The 21,350-nt window shown below is 48.7% G+C and overlaps 2 protein-coding genes across 2 annotated transcripts; both read left to right on the top strand.

Moving 5' to 3' along the window:
* Positions 1 to 654: 654 nt before the first annotated feature.
* N7458_001818 (sucrase/ferredoxin-like domain-containing protein) lies at positions 655 to 1,877 on the top strand (the record flags this gene model as incomplete). Its single annotated transcript, XM_056905201.1, has 2 exons — positions 655 to 1,047; positions 1,149 to 1,877. The coding sequence occupies 2 exons, from the start codon at positions 655 to 657 to the stop codon at positions 1,875 to 1,877; spliced, it is 1,122 nt and encodes a 373-aa protein (XP_056769308.1).
* Positions 1,878 to 12,569: 10,692 nt separating this feature from the next.
* N7458_001817 (putative C2H2 finger domain protein) lies at positions 12,570 to 13,746 on the top strand (the record flags this gene model as incomplete). Its single annotated transcript, XM_056905200.1, has 4 exons — positions 12,570 to 12,623; positions 12,728 to 12,919; positions 12,995 to 13,074; positions 13,152 to 13,746. The coding sequence occupies 4 exons, from the start codon at positions 12,570 to 12,572 to the stop codon at positions 13,744 to 13,746; spliced, it is 921 nt and encodes a 306-aa protein (XP_056769307.1).
* Positions 13,747 to 21,350: the final 7,604 nt, after the last annotated feature.

The following is a 21,350-nucleotide window of genomic DNA, read 5'->3' as shown; positions in this document are numbered from 1 at the left end:
CAAATGATGTTGCTTTTAAATCTGGTACTATTTTCTATATTACTACTATCTCTCACTCTTCCCGATCATTTGTTTGAGTTCCTCCTGGCTCGATCTTCTAGAGCTATGAGAATGTGACCCCTCAGGCCATGAACGTCTTGACCACAAGCACCTATCGTTATGGTATTGCTTCTGATATTGTAGTGACTATCTGTATGATTTCAATCTTCACACGTCTGCTTTCTAAATACCTCGAAAATGACATTGTATTTGTGCAGGCATCCAGGTCCAGCTGCCTCGTACACGTCTGCGCGAAAACGTGGTTTCGTATAGACAGACCAAATCTGGAATTTGCCAACATTTCTCCACTACTCCGCATATGAGATGAACCGAAATGGCCATTTTGTTCCCCCACCTCGTCGGACAGTATATAACATGTGTTATAGACTCAACGTATGGACTTCGGCCCCAGTGGGGGCTTAGTCAGGCGGAATCAGTTCCGATTTTTGGCAGAATGCAGAATGATTGATAAGATCTTTGCCAGTGCGGTCAGGTACGCGTCATAGCGACAGAAATTGAGCCAACAGGCCCGATTCCCTTTTATCTACCATTCATACAACTACAGGTCCCGCGGTTGCAGGTTCCGAGCAATCGTCTCCTTCCTGCCTATCCACAATGCAGCTCTTCCGCCGGGGCGCCTCTTCGCTCTTTGGCTCCTCCAACGTTTCCCTCGCCTCCTCAAGGACAGACACCGATACCGATGCCGTGGGAGACAATGCGCTAGCTCAGAACGGGTTCAGATCCATCTCAGAATCAGATAAGCTATTCAAGCAGCCAGACCCCGCAGTCGATGGTGATGAATGCTTGCACGACTGCGCAACGTGTACAGTGAAATACCCCGCCAAGTTCGACGTTGATCAGGAGGATGAACTCTACGGACAAGTCAAGGGATGGGCGACACATTTGCTGGTCGCTACCGGCAAGTCGGATTGGGTGCGCGACGTAGCGGATGAGGTGGGCAGTGTCATGGAGGCCATTGAGAAGGGAGGCATTGAGCCAAGCAACGGGGTAAGACCAATCTACTACAATTGCCTTGTCTCTCCCCTCTCTCTGTTTTTCCTTCGGTATCCAGAAGTCCAACACTCACATGGCGCCTTTCTTTTTCCTAGAGACTCAAGCTGTCAGCATCAAACATGCCCGTTCCCGACGAATACCACACGCATGAGACGGGCAAACAGCCCACTGATGTGCTTCTCCTCCCCAGTTTCACCATCGTGGAACAGGTCACCCCACAGCTAGTCCCGGACTTGATCGAGCACTTTGTCAACAAGTCCTTGACAACGACGACGCCTCTGGGTGCGTCGCTAACAGGCCCCAGTGAGGAGGAGCCCGCCCGCCCCCAGGACCAAGACCATGAACAGCAGCCACCACACCCGGCCAGCACATCCGTCATGACCCCGCTCCGTTCACATCCCTGTCCACACGCCGCTGTCATCCTCCTCTGCTCCCAGCGCACCCGCGATGCCCGCTGCGGCCAGTCTGCGCCTCTTTTGCGACGCGAATTCGAACGCCATCTTCGCCCGCTGGGTCTGTATCGCGACATGAACGATACGCGACCTGGCGGTGTGGGCATCTACTTTATCAGCCACGTTGGTGGTCATAAGTACTCAGCGAACGTGATTGTATACCGGCGGCGTGATATGGAGTGGTACAAGCGGGATGGGGCGGATGGTAGTGAGGACAACGAGGGTGCGGCGCAGGGTATCTGGCTGGCGCGCGTGCGGCCTGAGGAGTGCGAGAATATCATCCGGTATACCGTGTTGCAGGGCAAGGTCCTCAAGCCGGGGAAGCAATTGCGGGGTGGATTTGATCGAGAACGGGGCTTGACGAGTTGGTAGGTTGAAATCAAAAGAGGGCGCTTTGTGTGGGCCCTGGATTTGGATTAGGATTTGTATAGTCGGACCGGTATAGGTGTAGGCGACATGGATGTAGACATGAATATAGCAAACGATTGCATGGATTCGAGATGGCCTTCCAACCCTGGGATGCTGTATGCTCGCAGGGGGGAAGGTTATCGTCTACCCGACCTCAAGTGCCGCGTGATTACCTCTGGGATGATATTGATATGGTTCATGAAAGATGATGAACCTCGTCGGTCAGGATAGCACGTCGCCGCGCCACGAACGTAGCAACCTCCATTCCCACCATGCTGAGCCGTCTTTTGCTTCCGTCAATTGTGAGAGTCTAACTCATTTGAGCAGGTCAAATGACCTCGTCCCAGGGGGGTGATGGTGACTAAAAAAGGTGTCCATGAGGCTATCATTCTGGATCACCGCCATCGAGTCTAGACCTCATTTTAGAGGTATAAAAGAAGGCATTAATCCCATTTGCAGCAAGGGCAAGACTTAATTCAAGACCGATGGGATGGTAGCAGCTCACGGGTGCGGGATGAATTATTCCAATTGGCCCTTTCGTTGGCCATATCTATAGGGCTGTCCGTTATTGACCAGGGCCTGGCAACTTAGGGTATTGGCTACGTGTATTGGCAAGGTGACATTCCTCAGGCTCGCTTAACTCGTATAGAGGATAGGGCTGCTTTAGTTCTAGTAGTGTCTTGGTTTCGTTCTTGTTCCCTGGACAAGAGACAAAACAGGGAACTACTAAGAAAGCGACGTGGTTCAATGGCCGCTGGTTTTCTATAGAATGTTGACTGGCTACGACTACTTCCACAATTCCGCCTCGCTTGAGTACGTATTACCCCAGGCACCTACTATATTCCTCCACCCCACACTCTTTCCGCATCCATATGAAACTGCGACGTGCATGCCACCCAAGTGCCGACCCGGCAGTGCAGACGTGGTGGCGTCGCATGAGAAGAAAGTTATGCTAGATGGCGAGTGTGAGGTTTGGTTAACTCCGTAAAGAGAGTTACGCCCGCGAAACCGTCGCCCCTAAGACGTCATGGTGCATCTTGAATGACCGACTTTCCTCGGAGACAACACCAGATCGGATGAAAGGCTAGGAAAGAGGCGCCGTAGACCAGGTACGAGGTATTCTGTTGATGCGGATAGGTACGGAGTAATGACTGTCCAGTGTATCTCATCGTTTCACTCGTATTTCAAAATCATCAGGTACAAATGAATGATATCCGTTGTATATAGACTCTGTGGGGTATAATGATCGACCTTTTACACTATTATTAACTATCAGCTTTTTTGGTTTACTAATTAGCGGCGAGATTCTAGCTGATGCTAGTGAAAGATACGCGCTAAGAAGAAATGCCCCTCCGCATTAGACTGTCAGCAAGAGTTGGGCATCCAAGACAATTACAATAATTATTCATGCTAATCACGGCGTGGACCCTGCGTGATCGTGAAACGGCTCAGAGGGTTATTCTAAAGCAAGTCCATAATATAGATATGTATATAAGATTAGGCAGCTTTCGCATCCAACATAGCATATAGTTCAGGCATAAATCTAGAATTCAGAGAGTCCAGAATCCAGAATCCTCGCTTTTCTAGGGTGTCAATTTCGTTTATCTGCCTTCCTTTCAGGAGACTATCTCTTTTAATTCGGTCGCATTTATCCCAATATGAAACCGGCGGACATATTCACTGTTGCGGTAATGCACTTGGGGGGCCATCAGCAACGAGATGAGCGTATCAGCTCCTAGGTGGCGCTCCCTCTCTGACAGGGCTGGTTAGCATTTGGACTCGACAGACCGACCAAGGCAACAAATCATCAGCACACAAGTTACAACTAGGTGACACCTTTCTCCATAGGAGAACGATTTTGTCTCTCATTCGTTTTGGTATTACCCGTTTCTATCCGCGTCTGGTAACCTTTCATGCTGCCAAGAATACGGAGTACATACTGAGAACATTCCCATAGAGCGGACGCCTCCTATATGCATGTACTAGCATCAGGGGGCGAGGATGTACGGTGGCTTGCGTTTCCAGCCCCAACCCAAGGCCACCTTCCAAAAATCTGCCGGGACTCGGGGACTTTCCGATCACGCTAACAGCACGCCTAGTCTCTATGAGCGATCTCGACCGAGACACTCAAAGAAAAGTGAGCGGAAAAATAGACTGGTTAGAATCTATCCTGAGAGCCAGTCGATTGATGATTGAGAGGATGTTGCAGCCGATCGTCTGTCCAGGTACGTGTGAGCTACCAATGGGACTCAGAAATCTGGTTATGCAAAGTGACGCAGGACTCGGGAACGACTGCTCATGTATGTTTGTATAATAATATGTCCCCATCGAACCAATCAGCCTAGCTGGCTGGCAGATAAAGCCACTCGTCGAAATTAAAGGTACCTTTTTACAGGATATTTTGCTAGCCATACAAGTGAGAAAATGTGGCTCAACTGAGTTAGAATGGTTGTTCATTACCGATATTCGTACTACACTCATCTTGTTTCGCGGATACTTCTAGTCGACATGGTACTGACTCCTTCACACAATCAGGTTGCTCAGAAAGCTATCTGTAAACGGATTTGTAAGGGTCCCTGCGTGCTTTAGGCGGATGGAATAATACGTATCATTCAGCCACCGCCAGAAATGTCACTCTCATATCGTTCTACACGATATATTTTATAGATATGCTCGGTCTTCCATTTCAACGAGTTATCATTCTTAATCAAATATACTACATGAGGACTTCCGCCGCCGGTCGCTCTCTTGCTGTATCAATATCTTCTAGACTCGGCAGTGAAATCTCAGGTGAAGTACAAAGTGCGGGGACGATTTCAAGAGTGTCACTCTACTCACCAGTACCAATCTGCTTCAGGAAGCTCTTATCAAAAGGGAGATTTAGGTTTGCATGTGATTTCACGCTAACACATCGAAAAAGCAACCTGATTGTCGACGGGGTAAAGGGACATGCCAGTGAGGCGAAGCAAGCCACCTGCGTAGAGGGGCACGAGACAGCTACGAAAGGGTCCTTCATCTTGTTCACGATACCACTGAGCAGTCTAAGGGAGGCTTAAGTAAATAGCAGTGATCGGTCACGGCATTTACTTCAGCAGACCTGTGTCCGATTAATTCGCTAGCGTGGCAACCGCCATATTCAGCACGGTTATGGCTCAGAGTCATGCTAGTGGTGGCGTTTCCGTTTTAAGTCTGCATATAGTGGGTAGATTCGAGGCAGGAGGCGTTGACGATCAATACGGCTCCAGCTAGTCAACTTCAATTCAAGTTTTTTTTGGGTTTACAATTCTAAGCCACACGTCTAAATAGAAGAGCGTGGGTTTGAATGTTTCTGAGAAACGAGTAGAGTTTAGTCTGAACCACATCAGCATTGTTGTCATCCTTTCTTCGGTACATAGAATACTGACTGATACTGTGCCCATGGCATCGATATCGATATCGCAGAATGGTTGTTCTAGTATTCGGGCGTGAGTATTGCTACCTTGTATAAAGATAGACAAACTACTAAGTAGACAAGTGACAGCCTAGAAGGTACTTCACTTTGTTTCTGCAGAAGGTAAAGTAAAAACCTTCCACACACCTCAGACACAAATTAGGATAAAGGTCTGAATTGACAGAGTTTTGAAGTGTTTACCTGTCTCACTGTGCTCACGCGCCGGAGAAAGAGCATATTGTAGTCTATGTCCTTCTGGCATATGTCGGTGAATCCATCCTTGTCATCAAATAATCTCTTTGTACAAAGCTAATCTACGCAGACATTGCCGGCTCCAATACATGGCAGCTTTGATGGTCTAAATAGCATTAAGGTCATTCATATGTCCTGATCTATCGTCATAGAGGCTTTCTAAGATGTGCTTTGCAGATGACTTCATCTTCAAGGAGTTTACATCCTCCATTAATGGCATCGACATCTCTACATCGTCATAGAAATCAGGAATGTTTATGTATACACATGGATGTCCTAGAGGTAGATGTCTGCCAAGAGCTGAATGCCCCTTACATCTAAGAGATAAAACTCTTTATCTTCTCTTTTAGTTAACACCAATGACTCAATAGGAAAGGTATGCTATCTACGTAATACTTTTAGGCCCAGTGCTATGATATACTGGACTCGCTGACTTCCAGCGGACTAAAAACCAGAAAGAGGCGAGACAAAAATAAATACCGAAACTAAAAAAGAAAGAGCGAATGATGAAGGACATGACATCAGCACAGAAATTATACGACCTGTACAAAGATTCAACTACAATCACATTCTCATCGGCGATCAACTAATGCGTACACTCGGGAAATAAGTCGAGTACCTGCACTCACATATGAATTCATGGATTTTGTTTCCACCTACCTCTACCCATAAGCTGACGAGATTGCAGGTCGTATCGGTATCTCATGAGAAGCAGGCAGCCATACAGTGGCCGGCCAGAGGATGATTGCATCACTGGTCGATGCATTCCCAAATGCGGGGTAGCTGGCTCTACTGGAAAATCGGTACTGACGGGATGCCCACTGTTGACTGTCCAGAGAAAGCTCTGGGTTCAGGTACTTGACACTTTTCTTCCTGTCCGCGGAGATCCAATCCAACTGTACGGAATGACCCAACATATGCAGCCTTGAAACTCTCTACATTTCTCATGCAACTTCTATCACATTCGCTCTCCCGCTTTGCGTGATAGGCGTTGCCAGTCATCACCCACCTTTGGTAGGCCGGGACGAATGAAAATAGCCGATGAAGCGGGGCAATAAGGCAAACGCGATGACAGATACGCTGATGGAGACACTTAAATGACTCGTTTGATATGGAATCCTCTTCTAGACGCGTTCTCACGTATCCTGCTTCTCATCCTTGGATCCGGGCCCCGGAAATCTGACCCAACGCAGATGAATGACTAGCGGTCTGATGATTAATCCAATGACCAGGCTCGTGGGCAAAAGAAAAAAGGTTGATTCATAATCCTAGTATCTTGTACCTTTATTCCTTGTTTCGTCATTTCGTCGGACAACTGAAGCGGTCACCGAAGGAACAGTATAGATCCCAACAATCTTAGTTATTGGTAGACTAGTGTCATCCAAAGTATGTATATGGGGCCATATTTTGCCAAGGACCGCCTCACGACTCTGTCAACATCTGGACCTTCCTTTTTCTTGTCCTCTCCGGCCTCTATCCTATAGACAGTCACTTGAGAACCGCTCCGAATAGCCTTCTTGAGCTTGGGGTCAACTCCACTCGGTCCGCCACTATAAGCGCCCGTTGAACGGGTATATATGCCGTTGTTGCTGGGAGTTGCGCCACAGAAGTTTGCTCTCCAATAGAGAAGCATGTCGGAGGCTGATAAAAGAGCAAAAATTATGAGTTGACCAGAGAGAAGGCCGCAAGAAATCGGATCCACCGGTCGCGTATTCTTGGCGCCATCCTGTCTATCCTTTTTCTTCCCTCTATCATAGTTGCCTTTTTAAGGTATCCGGTACCTATTTTGTTCGGGTTTCCTTACGCCATGCTTTGCCATCCCCCCCCTAATTATGCTAGATTACGGCAACGGCTGAGGTGGACACCGTCGATTGTTTCCGATTCCGGAGGGTCATTTGTAGGATCTCTGCCCTCCGATGACCGATGGCAAGACGGTCTTCTCATCGGCGAATCTCTTTCCATGGACAGTGGGGGTTACGCATTTAGGTTTCGCGATTATGCAGAGCGTTATTGGACTGTTGGGGCCAGATCGGAGTTTCTCTCTCACGGGCTCATCGTTAATTACTATCGGCCCCATACACATGCAGAACGCGCACCAACGCCTCTGTGGAGGCGAAAAGAAACGGAAGGCCTGCCGATCCTAAGCCCCTCCCATTCGGAGAGGCTTTCGCTTTGCCATCCTCGTCCTGGTTGGCCCAGACTCCGTGGTGGTGATTTTCCCATAGGAAACTTGATTCCCGCATTCCTTGGAAGTTGTGGCTCACACTTGGGTCTTTCGTGGGGGGAACGTCACTCGTCGAGTGGGCGTCAAAGGCAATAAGGTTAGAGGATTTGAGAAGATCCCTGGTTTAAGATTACCGTGAAGTGGAGCCCCACGTTCAGGAGCAAATGCCGCCGAGGTGCCTCAGCTTCCTTTGCCGCTTCCCCGATTCGTATCTCAGGGTCTTTCTGGGCTTGGCAGGCCCCCAGGCTTTGATAGGGAGGTCTTGTCCCTCGATGGGGCGGTGCCGATTGAAGCTTCTCCCGATTACTGCCGGGGGGCAAAACGGTGATTGGCACCGACCAACCGAGGCCAACCGTCCTTGCGAAGAGGATGGTACATAGTAACCTCGACATCGTCCTTTTTTGGACCTTCCATTTCCATCATTGCCACCGTCCACTTTACAACTTTACAGTTCATATGGAAAGGAGAAAAGGTCCCATGCAGATATTCTCTCTGCCTGACAATGATAAACTTTGATTGTGGCGGTAAAGGGGGAAAAAGAGCGAATGCCTTTACTCCATACCAAGGATCGCCGCATGTCCTCCACAAGAAAACAGGAAAAGAAATGCGAAAGAAAAAACGAACGGGAAAAAAAGAAAGAAGAAAAAGAAAAGCAAAGCACATAGCAAAGCAGAGTCTGCGAAATTACGGGGGTAAGTGGCCTCGAAACGGTAAGGCAGGAGGAGAATGGGGGAGAAGAGGACTTTCTGCTCGATCACCTAATTAATTTGCGTCGTTAAGTGTACGTAAAGCTCTACAAGTTCATTTCATCATGGTGCTGTGGCCCAGGATTCCGTCCTAATGTTTTTTTTTTCTTTCTTCTTGCTATCGCGAGTCAGCGACCGCGAATCAGGTTCTTAGTATGGAGTACTGCATCGGCCGTAAAGTCTATCATACGCTAGACCAGTCACTCTGCTGGTAGCTAGTGGCGGGTACTAGGGGACTCAATCTGAGAGTAAATTTTCCTCTTTAAATGGCATGCTAGAACTCTTTGTTGTAGGCAAATAGATGTTGCTGAGGATAGCCTGTCCTTTCAGCAGTGCAATTTAGGTTTGTCTTCTGTGCAAAAATCTAAACCAGCATGTTCCAGCCCTTAAATGGGGGGTTTGTTGGCAAGAGTGGAGTTGAAGGTTCTAATTACACTTGATCGCCGAAGGGACCCGAAGGGACAGCCCCAACCTTAAGGAAATGGCTTTTAAGTGAAATCTACTCGGGACTCGGCATCACAAATTGAGAGAGGGGGAAGAAACAAAAAGAAGAGGGGACTTTCCTTCGGGATATGGAAGGTATTAGGGAAATCTACTTTGTGAGTACAGCTTCAACGACCTAGTTCCTCCGCGGGCACTGAATGGATCCACAAGTATTTCCGCGTGGGATGAAGGAGCAAGGAAAGACAGCCCGCGTAATGGGGAGGCATCCCTTGCTGGTCAGAATATCCAGCACGCAGATTGATATTGCGATCTCTGGCCACGATGCGTGATTGGGCCGTTGGACGATGTTCTTGCTTCTCTTCTGCGGGGACATCGGAGTTTTAACGGTGAAAATGTGATCTGGATCCTGTCCTGGAGGCTGGACTGGACCCTTTTTTTACTTGCCTGCGTGGGAGAAGGAAAGAGCCGACGCGCAGAGGGGATCAAGTAGCCTATCTGTACACTAGCTGCTAACTCTGTTTCATCGCCTGCTCTTTGGCTTGCAGCTTGCTGTTTTGTTGAGACGATCGTCTGTTAGCGTGCATGGCCTCCACTTCCGCCTTCTCTCTCTCCTCTTCACTGCCTCCTTGGAGTATGGAGTAGTTTGGCCTGGAGCAGAGGAACTAAGTTGGGCTAGTACTATAGTCCGGAGTAATTCGGTCGGGACTAGACAAGCAGATACTGCCGTGGCTTGACTGTCGCCATTGTACTTGAGTTCAAGGTTCTGGATCGGCTGAAATCCGGAAGTATCAGGTATAAGAAAGTACTGGACGATGGTATAACACACGGAGAATAGTACTTTACAGAAGGGGATTGTAGCACGACAGGAGGGCAACCTCATGTACCCCCAAGACGCATATTCCGTACAGTATGTAGTCAGTATGTATCCGGTTACGAAGTAAATCAATTCCGTCTAGTTGAACTTGAACTGGGGTGACCTAGGGCAAACTGGTGAACTTTGTCTCTTGCTCTTTACTCTTTACCCTTTACTCTTTACTTTTTTTAAACTCCTTTTCCGCTTTTCTTTTTCATTCCTCTTTTTTACTTTGACTTTCGACATATTCCTTTTGCTCCAACCCCTTAGTTTTCCCCACTGGAATCTAGGGAGTAGAGAATCAAGTCCGAAGATCCAGACCTTTCGAACTGTTGCGGCCCCCAGATTTTGTCGTTCAGCAAAGGATGCGAAGTGTCGGAATTGCGTATGGTCAGGGCGCAGTTTCAGATCCCCCATCCCAGTCAGTCTAACTTTATTTTCCTGGTAACATCACACTGGGCTCTGTCGTCATAATATTCGAAAGTACTCAGCGCTATTGAGGATAGAGGTGCCTTCTCCGAAGGAAGTAACTACCCAAATATTCAGATTCATATCCTTCATTGCAAGCTCTTTTTTTTTTTTTCTTCTTCGATGGTAGTTTCATACGACCACCCCCCTCCATTTAATGAGGATACTCGTCTTGATGGAAAGTGACTGACTTAGTCATTAAAACACGGATCCACTCAGCTCAGTATCCACCTCGTATCCCCACGCACCATACCGGGTTCAGCCTAGTGAGGTATGTCATTCGGGTTGGCCCAGTCGCAGGTTAAGAAAGTGGTTGTAAGTTAGCGCTCCTCTTCCAAGCCGAAGGAACGGTAGGTCCGTACCGCCAGCATTGACTGGGCCTAGTGGCCTGGTCGTGGCTGATGGATGGGAATGTGGGGTTCGGCCTCTCTCTGGAGATGTCGAGGCAATCGCAATTTCATTGCTGGATAGTAGTGAGGTTTTAGTTGCTAATTTAACTAGACTTGTCAATGCTTGTTCTTTGGGTGACGCGTCAGCGAGAGACACCAGGCGAAGGGGGGATGATGGTAGATTGTATTCTCTGGAGTATACTCCGTATAGATGTATGTACAAGGCTCGGGAACAAGTTGATCAATTTATTGTCCTTAACTCTGTATCTCGTCCCTTGGCAGAAAAGATGGATCCTGATCCATTCAACAGCTCTGGGGAATACCTTCCATATGTAATCCGATGATGGTGGACCCCCTTTTTCCCTTTGGAGGCTTCCAATGAGAGCGGTGCATCCTTGACATGCCAAGCCACCGGTGTAATCCTCCCAGTACGGCTTGTATTCTTACCGATTGGATACCCCGCCATGTACTTGACTATACACAGTCAAGACAGACGATGTTCATGAGACTTGGTGCTGAGGTAGGAAGCTATTATGATCTGTCATGAGAAGCAGGGGTAGGCTGATGTACTTCCTGTGTCGTTCGTCAGACAGACTCCTGATTCCTGACGATGTAGGCCCTCTGTATCAAGCAGGTTCTGATTCCTACTGGATAATCCCCCACGATACATATGCGTGGGTGCTGGTAAATTAATCGCGTTTCCGTATGGACCTCGATACACCACAACAGTAAAATTAGAAATCGTGCTAATCATTACCAGAGGAATTATCGCCATTTCCCTACGGCAGATTTCTATCTGGTTTATCATCATTGCCAAAGCATCCATGATAGTATAGTATCATCCTGCTCCTGACGGCCCTTCCCGTCTTGATAGATCCTCTTCCTCGAGCTATCAGATCATCCAGGGCGTGTAAACAGGGATTCTCTGGTTCCATTCGAGTGTAATCAATACCAGTGCATTACCCGGATGGAAATGATTCATGCGACGGCCCCATGGATTAAAAATAAATCCATCCGAATAATAATCTTTTGGTCCTTTCCTCTTTCGCTACAGGGGGATTGCTCATGGATTTAAATATTATTTTTAACAATAATTGGAATTTTAATTTTAATTCTGATTTCTTGATGATTATTCTTTTTTTTTTTTTTTTTTTTTTTTTTCGTTTCCATATTTGAATCTAAAGTGTCCCCCTCCTCCTGTACGGTCCCATCCGCGCCGTTATTCCCTTTCCAGGGCCTCAGGTAAAGAGAAAAAAAGAGAGTTCTACTACAGTCCATACTTGCTTGCTTGCTCTCTCTCCCTCTCTCTGTTTCTGGCTCTCTCTCATCAGCTCTCCGCGTTCTCGCTCGCTGTTTACTCCGTTTCTCGACTTTGCTGAGAGTATCATTTGAGCCCCCCCTCTTTCCCTTCCTCTTCTCTTCTCCTCTTCCTCTTCTTCCTTTCCATTTCCTTTTCTTTCTTCCATCTCCCTTGCCTTTCCCCCTTCTCCCAACCTCTTCGGTTCCACATGGTCGCGCCTCTTTCTATAAACTGTGTATTATGCTCTGGGCTTGCCTGAACATCCCGGTTGTTGCTATTCATCCGGCCTGACCAGGTCCATCCCGGATCCTTACATCTCAACTAGTCAAAAACAGTTCAGTTGCGCGTCGCATGCGCTGACAGTCTTCTGTCTTCGTTTTGTTTTTTGCTTCCCCTCTCTCTTTTTCCCCTCGCAACTCCGATCTTCTTATCTCCCCTCGCCTGGCGCTCTGCTCCGCGACCCGCTTCCCCCGCAACTTGAATCTCATCCTCTGCGGAGGCTCTTCCACCACCATCACCACCTCTGCCTCTGCCTCCCCAGCTCGCAGTCATGGCTCCTGGAAATGGCCGCGATTTCAACTGCTCTTGGACGGATTGTGGCAAGGTATGTCTTGAGTTTACGGAGATTCCCCTTCCGCGTGCATAACTACGCCCATCTCCTTCGTCCCCCCCCTTCTCTCCAACTCGCTACTCACTTTTCTCTCCTAGTCATTTAATCGCAAGTCGGATCTCTGTCGCCATTATCGGATACACACCAATGAGCGACCCTACCATTGCACCGTGAAGGATTGCAACAAGAGCTTCATTCAGCGCAGCGCTTTGACCGTCCACTCCCGGACCCACACCGGCGAGAAGCCCCATGTGTGCGACCATGAGGGTTGCCAGAAAGCCTTCTCAGATGTGAGCATTCTCGAACTCGACCACGAACCTCCTCTTCACGCGCGGTATCCCACTAACGGAGATTTCTGCCTGCAGTCATCGAGTCTCGCCCGTCATCGTCGGATTCATACGGGCAAGCGACCATACATTTGTCAAGAACCCACTTGCGAACGAAGGTAGAGACCAATCCCGGAATGCCATCACATCCAAATGTGTTCCTCGTCCCGCTCACACACTTCTCTCTTCCTTCTAGTTTCTGTCGCAAAACCACCCTCACGAAACACCAACACCGATCGCATCCTCCCGGGTCCATGACTCGACCATCCTCGGAAGATGCGACCTCGGAGCACTCCTATCACCACCAGACGCCCGTGACGGTATCAATCCCGAACGGGAATGATCAGTACCTCCTTGCGCAACAGCCATACTACTCACATTCCGCGACGCCCAACCACGAGTTTTACTCCCCGCCGAACGTCCAGATGAACTCGGTCCCCGTGCATGAAGGCGCGCCCCCGATCGTCGCGCAAAACGTGCCCGTCACCTCGGCCATGTCAATGCCGCATGCCCCGCAACACGCGCCGCCGCATCACCCACACCCACAACCACAGCAGCACCCGCAGCACCCGCAGCAACAGTACATGCAAATGATGCAGCAGCGCTACGATACGACTCCACGGGCAAACTACATGCCTTCCGAGTACCACCAACCGCCTTTCCCAGGCCACCAGATACCAGAGGGACAGCCGATGATGGTCGGATACCATCCTAATTTCCAGTATAAACCCCCAACCCGGATCTTGAACCAACCGGAGGGGACTGACTGGGGTTTTCTGGGAGTAGGTTAAAAGGGGATTACGCTTAGATGCTACGGGTCCAAAGTCTGGGGCCCGACTGATGAATGCCCGTCACGACTCTTGTTTATCTTTGATCTCTCTTTTGCGTCTCTCTCTCTCTCTCTCTCTCTCTCACCTCGGATTCCCCCTACCGTCAGTTTTCAAGAGAAGCTTTTGGGATTCTTCACATACGCCGTTTGTATTGGTTAATTGTCACTATCTCTTATCTCCTATGTTTCCATCCCTTGATTGTCGGGCGCTTCTGTTTGGATTCCCCCTTGATCATTGTTTTATTGTGGTATGTTTCTGGATCTTCTTCCTCTTTCATCATCGGCCTCATCTCCCATCTCTCATGTCTCATATTAAAAGGAGAAAGACAGGCGTTCATCATTGATTCCAATCCTTATTGTACTTTGCTTTCTCCTCGCTTCCCTGTTTTCCTTGGATTCTAATTCTTCCAAATGCTGCGCTGGTTCTACTCCTTGATACATGGCATGAGATATTTGATACACTTTTCTTGGGGGACGCTTTCCTTCTCCCCCGGGCATTTTCTTGATGTCAATGAGGAATGAAGAAGTCTTCTTTTACCAACGAGTCCCCTTTTTTTTTCTCTCCCTTTCTCACATGAGAATGCGACATTGGAAACCCCCTATTCAACCATTCATGATCTGTCCCGTGTCTGGGCGTATACGAAGCAGCCACCGCTACTTTCTCCGCGTAGAGGGCCTTACAGGAAAAACTGTAACTTTAGCGCTGATTTCATCATCTTGCGCCGCATGATAAGAGCCAAAAGCCGAGCCCAAATCATTCGCTCCACTCAAGTGGACCCTCTCCGTCGAGCTAACTAAGCTCCTCTTGCTCGATCCGGACTGCCCTTGGGATGAGAGCGAATGGGGATTGGACGCCACAGGTTCTACTGGGGCCCTTTTTCTCGAACGAAAATCCAAAAGCCCGCCAACGGTAGATACAACAAATGTGGTCGGAATTAAATGACGATTAGCATGCACTAATAATAATTCTCTCCATTTGCGCTGAAAAGGCAACTTGGCAAGGGATAATTCAGTCAGAAAAAAAGAAGCCGAGGTATAAGGAAGAAAAATTGCCTCCCCCAGAAACCAAACCAGCCTTTTTCGAGAAAAAATAAAAGGGACAAGGCGAAATCTTGATTCTTGAGGGCGAAAAGAGCCCCAGACGGGTATACGCGCCCCAGCTTTGGCGATCCAAAGAATGCATGGCGTGCATGACTCGTGGCTGGCCCCATTTTCGCCCTGTGCCCTGTTCTCCTATACCAAAGACTGTACGGAGACTGTTGATGAACACGCCACGCTGCCAAGGACGCCCCCAAGAAAGGGTCTACTAAGGCCAGCCCAATACAACCAATAATCTATTCTCCAGTACCCAACCTCGGAGGAGAGGGGGGGGGGCTGACATCGTCCAGTAGTGTAGGGTCGCGTTTGCTGGCTTCAACTGATCAAACTTCACAGGCCAAATTGTGGCTTCTCATTCGCCTTCGTAGTCGCATACCTTTTCCTGGATGGCTTGATTGGTGTCTTGGATGTGGTGAATCAGTGAGAGAAAATGTGTCATCCGTGTCATATGAGTATGTTTTTGACTTGAAGCCTCGCTATCTCGGTACCACTTGGTGAGTATGTAGGGAGTTATCATGCTACTATACTACTAGTTGAACTTTGGACTCATACAGTATACTATTCAACGCGCCCCCTTTCGTTCCGACTCACTGATTGTTAGATCCCACGACACTAGGTCGAAATGAGGGAGAGAAAGCTACCAATATTGCAGACGAACCCTTGTCCGTGAGCGATGTCAATTTAGCCATTTGTTATGGGAATGTCGCTGTTAGGTCCCGACCTCTTGCACCGCAAAAAGGTACTTTCCAAATCGATCACTGATCACTATTGCAATTGCGATAAATATCGACAAGACATTTCGTGATCGTCATTCTTCTGAAAAAAAAAGTATGACAAAGTAAATATTGAAAATTCCGTTAAAACTCGACGCTCTCACTGGATCGCCACTCGTGAAAAGTTCAGATCGACACTACTCTATACCAGTGGTTCATCTCCATCAGCCATGTGAATAAGAAGTCCTTCTCGACGTTTCTCGATCCGACGAATGTGGGACTGTACCTGTACCTGTACCCCGCGTGGCAAAGCCATGCGATAAAGTGCAATGCTGGTATACTACATAACTACTATAGGGATGTTATTCCGCCAATAACCTATTGTGCGTTTTATCATTACTACGGAGTATTAAGGAGTGTATACTCCCTTTCCCTTGTCAGGGACACCGCTCATCCAGCCTCGTGAGATACGGTGTGCGCCATCCATTCAGGATTGGATAGGAGTTATACCATGTCTTGCTCCATGACCGGGGGTGGATTGTAGGTATGTATAGATTAGCCTGAGTCAGACGCCACGCAACTAAGATATATCTATAGAGATACATCCCTAGAAGATGTAAATGTAGTACACGGAAATGGCTGACTTGCGAGCTCATCGCCGACTAACGAGGGATGGGAAAAAAGAGGGGGAACTGACTCCAGCAAGGAAGGGGTAGCTGACAGTCACAACAGCCCAGGGACGAGGACGCTAAACTCGAAAAGTAAGCTCCCTAAGCAGGGGGCGTTTAGTGGCTTTGGGGGGTTATAGAGGGGGTAGTCCATTGGCCTACACCATCTGAAGCTCCAGCACCGCCGACAATCGATTGTGGTGTCATTCTACGAGGTCCGGGTCAGAACCGGGCTCTGTGGCGCGCATGGCGATGAGGTTGTGGCGGCGGAGGCCTTGTCTCTGATATGTGGACAAAACTAACAAATTTGCTGACTGCTTACCCAGTGGGTAGGAAGCCAAGATATTGACAACGCGATTATTATTCAAGAAATAAGGTGCAACGATACAGGATCTCCATGTCGCGAGTTTATGCAGTTGTTTGATAGTGCTTATGTCTGGGAGGATTGGGAAATCGAATCGTTGGGCCTTATCGGAGGGATTTACTTTTTGAGTTTCCGGGAAACTCCAGCTTGTTGCTCCAGTTGACTTTGGCTGGTGGTCACTGGAACAAGAATAGGGTTTGTTTTCCGCCCCAATGCGAACATGTACAGGGCCTGTCAGATGTTGTACTGGTGATTAGCCCGTTAGGTGGAGGAATCACATTTGATTGATGGTGGTTTCTGAGCCGCTTAGCATATCGTTCAGCCCTTGGTATCCATCTACGTAACGGCCATATCCTTATGATATGCCAAAGTCGTAAATTTGTCACCGGTATTTTTCGGAGTCCCCGGATACTAATCCTTCCAGTATGAAAAGGATTTAATGAAATATACAATTATCGTGTTAGAATTGGCTCTGTTGTTATATCCTCTTATCCCATGCTCTCCGATGGGAAAATGGATGGCCTGAAGCGAAGTGGGGGAGTCAACTAAAAAGGGAAAAAAAACCAACAATCGTCACTGGCGCTACCCGAGCTTACTGGATGATAGCATGGCTGGCGATTACCGGGGGCATTATGGTGCGATTGGACGTACACATTCGCTTCGGATGACACGGCTCAATAGTGTGGTTTGGTCTGCAGGCCCTGTCAACGGTGAGCTGGTAGACTGCTAGACACAGGAGAGAGATTCGGTCTGACAAGGGTGTTCTTGCGGGCTTCCTTCAGTTGGCAGTTTGCTCCGACAGGGCTAGGGGCTAAACGGGGAGAGCGGGCAAGGGGGCGTTACGTACGTAAGTAGACACTGGACACATGCAATCACGCCCTTCTGATTCGGAGAGTTTTCCCTGAAATAGGAGTTTGGGTTGTTCGTGTTCAGCGAGGGATAGATGATGGTTAACAACGGTAGGGATGGACACCTCGATCCGAGTATCTGTCTCTCTATTGATCTACGTTTATACATGTTCTTATGAGGCTGAAGGCGATTCCCCACACTCGCGTCTAGAGAGGAGGTCTGAGCTGGTCGCCCCATCGGTCATCGGTGTCTGGGCGCTTTCGATCGATGACGATCGCGGTCCGTGGAGCATGAGTGATATACACATGAACGTTTCTGCTTCTGTTTGTCTGTCTACAAAGTATTCAAGGCAAGCTTCGTCATGCAATGGTGGACGGGTGATCCAGTGGAGGGGTAGCGAGGTTTATTCTTTGTTAGCGGTGCCAATGAGATCATTGTATCATGTCCACATGGCCAGCCCCCCTACTTGAAGGGGATAATGCATAGGATGGGATCTGGGATGCCTGAAAGGCGAAGCGTGCCAAGACTACTTAGTCGATGGCGGTGATCTCTGGGGAAGCGAGCATGCGAACATGCGAAATTGTTTCTCTTGGCATACAATATGTACCTTTCGTATACAAACTTCCACAGTGAACCATATACTCCCTTCCTCGTACTCTTTCTGGCAAATGCTCACTAAAATACCACTCTAGACGGATCATAGTCGTTTTTGGCTACGAACCGCTATCTACAATTGGAAATCTACTATATTAGACTCTACTCTCGCATACCTCTTGAGGTCTTCGACACGGCGACGATGGAAAATCGAGCGGATTTTATGGAGTTAGCAGGGTCCCGACCTGCTATTGGAGTTGGTCTCGATCCAGAGTTTAGCCTTGCGATCATCTATGTATGCCATTAGTACCAGTGAGAGATTATAATTGCACATGCAGATGGTCCGGTACGCGAGAGCAGGGTTTCCTAGCCCAGCTCGAACAGATTTCTCGTCCTGGCCGCGAAGTGGATATCAGGATTATGAGTGGACCTGCGTCGCAGACTATAAGCGGTTTCAAGTCTCTTTCCACGGCTCACTAGAGAATGCAATACATAATGTGTGATATACCTGGACTGCAAGGATGTAGTTGGACTATGTATGGCATGTCTAGACTCTAGAAAGGCTCCGCTTTCCCTGGTTAGCTCATCCAACTCGCCAGCAAAGTACTTCATAGGAATCAACGGCCGACTCCCTTACGTCCATCGGTCGAGTCCGACGGGCAACTCGAGGACGACTTTCCTCTTCAATTCCAATGACATTGCCAAGAACAAAATCCCGACCGTCTTGGCAGCTGTCTTGCTCCCCGCTAAGCAATGCAAGATAACTGAGTACGACAAGAGTACAGTACATGAAGGCACCGCCAATGCGATCGCAGTGGTATACAATACTGTAGGTAAGACTTGCACCTGAAACAAAGCACTGTCATCCACAGCTTCTGCAACGCAGGCCCACGCCACCACCCGATCGCCGTTTTCTGCACTAGCGATCCTCGCCCTCACCGTGCAGTGCAGACTAGTGAGTTGCGATGACCGTAATCATAAATGAAAGGACAATCATCGCGTGCGATGCACTACTACCACACCCAGAGAACGGTAGTACTGGTTGCAGCTATAGCTAGCGCGGTCTCATCATACCCCAGGCCAGTCCTTCCAGATCTCGGCGGATCGAGGCAGTCGGAACGGCCGAGGCTGATTTGCCGCCCCTATGGAGCCAAGCCGTTTTTGACGCCAAGGCGAATCGAGTACCAATCACAGGATTGTGTCTTATGTAGTGGCACTACTACGGGTGGAAGATGGAGGATGTAATTCGTAATCAGTTCCTCTTCTAAGGTTCTAATGCTATTGTGATGTCCGCCGTGATGGAAAGGGAGGGGATAAATCATGGTAAGGTCTACGAAAGATTAATGGATTATTAGAAAAATGATTACAAGTTTGCCTTGGGCGGGTGCGCGATAAAGTAGAATAATGTACTGCTGGGTTTGCATAGACTTTATGCATGAGCTAGCCGGAATGGACGTGCAGGAAGGCTGCGAACTGAGGAATGAGAATCAATTGTACGCAAAGCATGATCATTTGGAACCTTGGTTATGTTTTTCTAGCTGCATATTCCCGATGTGTTGGGTTGGGGGGTTTGAGGTTTTTCGTTGGTCTAGATGGCCCCTGGCGTTGTAAACATCGAGATCCTGGGGGATTCCTCAACGGATAGTCAATAATGAAGATGAACATGATCAACTGCCAACTTTCTCAAACTGTACCTCCGATATATGACAAGCCAGTCAGTGGCCATGGAATTGGTTTATACTTACGATATACCTTTCTCGTATTACTTGCCACAATGGGCATGTGTAGCAAAGCTCACCACCCATGTTCATCAACTACTGGTTACGATGTCGATTTTTCCGATTTACCACTACCAGCGGAAATCCTCGCCCAAGCGAGATTGATCTGCGGGAGAGTAGCTCGGAGATTATGGGTGGGCTCGCAATTTACTTCCTGACTCGGTCAATTGGTGGAGTGCTGGAATTAGGGGGAAATGGAAATAGGAGAGCGGGGACAGTTAGCTTGGTTGGTCTGGACCAGCAACGAGGATGTTCCCTGCTACTTGGTCCGTGTTGGCCGATTGAAACATGGAGCCGAGCAAAAGACCATGACGACACTTGGTCCGCATGTCGCATCTGGTCCGTTCTAGGCGCCGAGCTCCTTTTGTCGCTTGTTGTTGACGCGCTGCGGGGCAGTGGGGACGAGGCTGTCGTTCTCGTGGTGGTTGTCTCAGCTTCCCTCAGTCCGCCGCAAATCTCACGATTTCCTCATCGGAGAATCGGACTCACTAGTGACTCCGTAAATTAGCAGACGGGTGTGGCTCCTTCCCGCTGTCCTCCCCTGAACGACGGTGAGTCCAAGTGGGTTTTGCCTTTTCTATAGGTTTAGCGGGATGGTTGGGTTTGCTTCTCTCGTCGAAGTCTCCAAGGAATTCAACGTCACACGACAGCTCGTCCCCAAGTTTTGCATGGTACCGATATGCAGCACGTATGGCGCTAAGCCGAGAAAACCTCCGAGATACTGGGATCTTTAGAGTGCAGAGGAAGAAACTTCCACGTAGTACGTAAGGGGCGGGAACGAGACGATTCATTCGAGTTGGGAAATGAATAGCTGGAGGTAGAGGGGACTCGAAGGAGGGCATAGGCAATGGAAGGCAACCAGCCAACCTGGGGAGCACAGGCGATCTGTCAAATGATCGACTGGCTGGGAGAGCTTTTGTCGACCCAACTCATCTCCCCTCCAATCCCAAGCTCGCGATTTCCAAGTTGCAACAAGGAGCTTGGGCCCCAGGGACGTTGGAAACGGAATGGATGGAGAAGGGGAGCTCAGTGCAGAGTGTGGTGGGTGCGCTGTGATGATTTTCCTTTCTTTTTTTTTTCCAACTCTCTTTTTGCTTTTTGTTCTGGTGGTTGTGGTTTACCTTTCGTAAGCGAGAAACCAAAACGAAACATGTATTCGTGACCGAAAGAAGGTGTAATCGTATTCCGGTAGTATTACCATAGCGGAGTACAAATACTCACTCTCGGGGAGAGTCCGCTAGCGCGGCGGGCCCAGTATGAGACCCTGGTACCTGGAACGATGGGGCCATTGTATTGGCCTGTCTTTCAGTCAACCAGCGAGCAAGTGAATGTCATTGTCCCCGAACCGTAGAACCAGGCCCCACGCCCAGATTGAAGCACCCAGGGGTCTGGAGACTGTATGTCACCCGTGTCGGGTGATTGGGCGACTCTGAGACGAGAACAAATAAGACTGGCCAATCCAGCCAATCCAGGCTTTGCGGAGATTGGAGCTTACTGCTGCT

Source organism: Penicillium daleae (genome assembly GCF_028827525.1).
Source record: "Penicillium daleae strain IBT 16125 chromosome Unknown utg000002l_segment0_segment0, whole genome shotgun sequence".
Taxonomy (NCBI): Eukaryota; Fungi; Ascomycota; class Eurotiomycetes; order Eurotiales; family Aspergillaceae; genus Penicillium; species Penicillium daleae.
This window is presented reverse-complemented; position numbering and strand designations above follow the sequence as displayed.